Source organism: Cibotium barometz, chromosome 6 (genome assembly GCF_041138505.1).
Source record: "Cibotium barometz isolate CiBa-2024 chromosome 6, ASM4113850v1, whole genome shotgun sequence".
In the NCBI taxonomy this organism is placed as follows: Eukaryota; Viridiplantae; Streptophyta; class Polypodiopsida; order Cyatheales; family Cibotiaceae; genus Cibotium; species Cibotium barometz.
Window position 1 is genome coordinate 22,868,882 of NC_141051.1, and position 5,061 is coordinate 22,873,942.

Sequence of the window (5,061 nt, forward strand, 5' to 3'; positions counted from 1 at the left end):
CCATGATAAAAAATTTACAAAATCTTGAATTAAGGAGCTCTCTCTTCTCTATTGTTTAGAACTCTATCATCTTTGTGCATGTGTGTGTGTGTGTGTGTGTGTGTGTGTGTGTGTGTGTATACTTTTATATGAAGCCTGGAGGCATGAAAGAATTGAATAATTGTTCTCTGTGATCATAGCGGCAAGCTAGATACACAAATATTGTAAACTAGAATTGTCTTACTTCATCCCTTGTGTATGGGCTCCCACACCCTTACTTTGAAGGGATTAAAGGTTACAAGAAGTCCATGTGCTTTCAACTTACCAAACCTACCACCTTATGCAAAGCTTCTATTACCTTTATGTAGATTCTTTCCTTCTTCTCTATACAAACATATCTACAATTCCATAGATTGGGCATAGATTGCCTAATGGGCCTCTCTTAGCACCACACTATTGTGCAACCCCTCCTTCCTCTAACCTATTGGCATCCCTTGATTAAGCAAACCCCCTTCTATGTGTTGTGTAACACTTTTGCAACCTTTTTTTCCTCCATGTCCCTTGTGTACATGGGATCACTCGAGACCTTATCTTCCAATAGCTGATTATATGCCATCTAGAACCTGTCGCTCACCTCTTACCTTTTCTTGCCATACACCCACTGTGGATTATAGGCCAAGCTTTGAAGGGCAATCTACACCTCACTTGCACCCAAATTACTCTACTTAAGAAGGTGAGGTGTTCACATGTATATGCTTCTCAATCAGGAGCTCCTCTTGGATTGAGTGCTCAACATTATGCAACAAGCCACCATATCATGTAAGGTTTCCATTATTAGATATAAAGCTCTGATGCTATTAATCAGAATCTCTTGATGACGAGCCAAGGTGGGCCCCAGATTCACAAGACATCACCTCCTCTTGGCTAGGGCGCACAACCTTATGCAAGCCACCATCATATCACTTAAGCTACCCACTATTGGCTATAAAGAGCTTGTGCTATTAATCAAAATCTCAAAGATACATTTGATGACAAGCCTTCAACAAGCTAAGGTGGGCCCTAGATTCACAAGACATCACGTACACACAACTCTAAAAATCATATATATACAAAATCCGCACAAATACAACTACTACATTTTTTTTCCCAAGTTGGTTTGGGTTCACACTATGGACCTTGTATGTTTTAGTAGTAGAGTACTTTCCCTTACAGTATGTACTCTTATCTTTATGTTATGGTTGTAGAGAAGTAAAGAAGTTAGTAGAAAATTCAGCCATCCATCTCTCTCTTGTGTGCTTGTCTATTCTTGTGTGTTTGTGTTTGTGAAGAATTTTACTCACAAGGAGCTTAAGTTCACCCTCTCCCCCACATTCTTCTCAAAAAAAAAGAGAGGATGGGCAACAAGTACACATGCAAGGGCGCGGGAGGAGGTGTCCTAGGGGACGTGCCGCAGGAGAGTAGGAAGAGGGAATCTAAGCAATAGACATAGGCTAGAGTGCGAGAGGAGGTCTCAAGGGAAGTGCAAGACAAAGAAACAAAAGGAAAGATCAATGCAAGCAAATCAATAGCAAGATAAACGTGCATCAGCAGTGCATACAATTGTCTCGGTAATGAAGGCTTCGCAATTTATGTCAGCCCACACAATGAACTACAATGAAGATTACGACTCAGTACATATAGTAGACTTATCTAGGCAGAGAAGCTCTTTGATACTCTCCATAGACCCATAGAAAGTCTTAAGCTTGTTTTGAATCCCTTCTGTAGTTAGCTTGTTTTGAATTCCTTCAACAACTTGTTTTGATTTCCTTTTGTAGCTTGATTTATAGTCCCTAAATGACAAATGTTTTTGTACTCCATAAATGCCCAAATGACAATCAAGACGACTAAAATTTATCTAACTTCAGCCTCACTTCTCTCTCTAGTTGATGTGTTGCCTATGAATCAAAATGTGCGGAAGTTCAAATGTTACCTCCAAGCAACGGTACCTGCAAGGTTCATAGAAGAAGGTGGGTTCCAAGTAGCATGCATGTAGGTTCCGAGCAACTCTATAGCTACACTTATGCAAGTGCAAGAACCCTAGATGAGCCATTACTCAACCCTCCTTGCACGACATGTGTGGGTTTTGGGGTTGGCATATAGGGCATCTTGGCATACAACATGATAGGCTGCCACGTATGTTACCCACCCAATCGTATCTAGGATATGTCAGCTAACCCCCTCTCATGTCCCTGAATCCCAAGTAGGGCTCGGAGAAAATGGCATTCTAGTGTATTTGTTAAGAAAAACCTGCTATGGCATTCTAGTGTATTTGTTAAGAAAAACCTGCTGAAATTTTAATTAGCGCTTATTTTAAGAAATGATTTTTCATATATTCAAGTTATAAAGTGGCATATTGTACTTATTTTGATTGGTTTGAAATATATATATATATATATATATTTTCGAGAACTGAGTGTGCAGCGTATACCTGTCATCGAAGGCTTTTTCAGAAGAAGCCTCTTGTTGACAAAGCAAAGCAAGCAAAGAAAGAGAAGAGAGAGGAAAGGTAAGGAAACCCTAAAAACGCTGTAGAGGAGAGGTATCCATAGCTTCTCAGAGCAGGTATAACCATGGGCGTAGATTTCTTGGACATGCTACGGCGCGAGCTCCCGCTCGAGCAAGAAAGCTTCTCCCTTCCTGCCAACAAGACGATTGGTCTCATCATTGTTGACGAAGAGAAAGGCTTCTGCTCTGTTGGGTGTGGCAACCTGGTGCTCTCTCTCTCTCTCTCTCTCTCTTTGTCTGTTGGATCTTTGAGCAGTTCTTGTAAGGCGTAATGCCCTGCTTGTTTTCTCCTTTTCTCTCAGGCTCCATCTTCACCCAACCAGCAAATCTCTGTCATGGTCGAGGAGACCAACAAGCTTGCTGGAGAGTTTTCTGCCAGAAACTGGCCTATGCTCGTGCTTCTGGACACACACGACCCTAGCAAGCCAGAACCGCCATACCCACCCCATTGCATCAAGGGTTCCGGGGAAGATGAATTGGTGCCTGGTAACTATCTTTCTTCAATCTTTTGGTTAAACTTGTCCCAGTTTTTGTGTTTCACAGACAAGCCGTTTCTCAACATTTTCTTGTTTTCTTCACAGATCTGCAGTGGCTAGAACACGATAAGAATGCCTTCGTGATGCGCAAGGACTGCATCAATGGTTACATTGGAGGCTTGCAGGCAGATGGGACCAATTCAGTAGGAGATTGGGTGAGGAACAACAACATTCAAGTGGTATGCTGCTTGATCTTCTTTTTTATTTTGAGTACTCCGAACTTCTCGTCGTCACTATGCAGCTTTAATGTAAGATGCAATCTTGGACAGATGGTGGTTGTTGGTATATGCACAGATATCTGTGTTCTTGATTTTGTGGTCACTGTGCTGTCTGCGAGAAACCATGGTGTTCTGCCCCCATTGGAGGAGGTTCTAGTGTACAGTGAAGGCTGTTCAACCTTTGATCTACCCAAGGAAATTGCAGAAGGGATTGCTGGGGCTCTCCCACATCCACAGGCAAGTTTCTTCTTCTCATCTTTGCCAGGCAAGGTACAGGAAGGTCTTAACAATCAATTCTTGGGTTTACTTGTTTACTCTTCTTTTGCAGGCACTTACTCATCATATGGGCTTGTACATGGCCAAAGCAAGAGGAGCTCATGTTGTTGACCAGATTATTTTCCCCTCGGCTGCTTCCCAGCTGTAGCCCCTCGTGCAGCTTTTATGTTCTTGATTGGCCTACTTCTGTATGATAGCTACATATGCATAGAGTGGATGCACCGAAGATTTGTTGGGCTGGTAAAATAAGTCACCTCACTGTATACTCAAAAAAGCCTCTGTTGGGATGGTAAAGTAATAGTCACCCCATTGTATATTCATACTGCAGCTATGAGCTTAATATTGCTTAATCTGCTCAAGCCTAGGACAGTGTATCTATGGCATTTGTGCAAGTGAAGGTGTTGACTTGAAAGTGTTTTGTGGCTGTGGCACAGTATAGCGTATCTAGTGCATGATATGATGGTTCTGTGATAGTGTTATCTATAGGCTCTCACCACCATTTAATGTAAAGTAAGATCAGATTTTAGTTGGTTGTACTAAGCAGGCATTCAAAAACACCAGTAGACTTAGCTGTGGGTGTCATTTTGCTTGAACCTTGGGGTATGGTAAGAAGTTATAGTGGCTTAACCTCAGCTTGAATTTGTTCTTCTTCTGCTGTTGTGTTGGACAACTAGAATACTTGGAGATGATGTATCTCTGACGACGTTGAGATGGACAAGCACTGGGATGCAATTGCCTTTACTGGCTATTGTCCTGACATTGTCCTCTTTGGACGATCCACTGTGCATTGAGCAGCACTGTGAGCCATTTCCAGTTCCATCTGAGTCTCACAAGCTATGCCTTGTACAAATGAATGAAACTCAAGCTTTATGGTGGACCAGACTTACATTAATACCCTGAGAGATCATGGATCTTTATGGCATGGCCTCTTATCACAGGGTCCTCACTTTTGATGCACCTTCTTTTTTTCTTAAGCTGCCTCTTTCACCATCATGGGCTCTCACCACGGCCCTCACTTTTAATGCATCTTCTTTTTTTCTTAAGCTGCATCTTTCACCATCGTGGGCTCTCACCATGGCCTTCACTTCTGGTCCATCATAGAATGCACCATACTAAGGGTTTTCATCACCATCAATTCCTAATTCATCATGACATCTTCGCACATATGCAGAATATGATAGTGAGACCTCAAATTTTGATCCAACCTTTGGATGTAGAGTATATGTTGAGAACGAATGGAGGATTTAAACCATTGGATGTAGAGTATGCGTTGAGAACTCACAGATTTTCTTTGGAGTGCTTTTCAGGTTCATACTTAGTTTTTTTATGGGGGGAGAATTTTGTTACGATTTGTTTTACTATGTGTTGCTTCTTATGATAATGCTACCTTTTGCTGTAAAGCATTGATTTTTTTCTCACAAGCAAGATGACTCTTATAAATGGTACTGGAAGTTTAGGGGAGACTGGCATGTAGAAGACATCAGCACATTTTTTTCTTTCTATTTTGT

At 41.7% G+C, this 5,061-nt stretch overlaps 1 protein-coding gene across 1 annotated transcript; it reads left to right on the forward strand.

The window, feature by feature from the left end:
• Positions 1-2,433: 2,433 nt before the first annotated feature.
• NIC1 (nicotinamidase 1) lies at positions 2,434-3,968 on the forward strand. Its single transcript, XM_086799317.1, has 5 exons — positions 2,434-2,729; positions 2,826-3,009; positions 3,105-3,238; positions 3,329-3,514; positions 3,606-3,968. The coding sequence occupies exons 1-5, from the start codon at positions 2,589-2,591 to the stop codon at positions 3,699-3,701; spliced, it is 741 nt and encodes a 246-aa protein (XP_086655443.1). The 5' UTR covers positions 2,434-2,588; the 3' UTR covers positions 3,702-3,968.
• The last annotated feature ends 1,093 nt before the right edge of the window (positions 3,969-5,061 follow it).

What these genes read in the sequence shown, in the direction of transcription:
- NIC1 (XM_086799317.1), top strand. Translation starts at nt 2,589, where the DNA reads ATGGGCGTAGATTTCTTGGACATGCTACGGCGCGAGCTCCCGCTCGAG. An exon ending in GGAAGATGAATTGGTGCCTG is followed by an intron (nt 3,010 to 3,104) that starts GTAACTATCTTT and finishes TTTTCTTCACAG; the next exon opens with ATCTGCAGTGGCTAGAACAC. An exon ending in GGGCTCTCCCACATCCACAG is followed by an intron (nt 3,515 to 3,605) that starts GCAAGTTTCTTC and finishes CTTCTTTTGCAG; the next exon opens with GCACTTACTCATCATATGGG.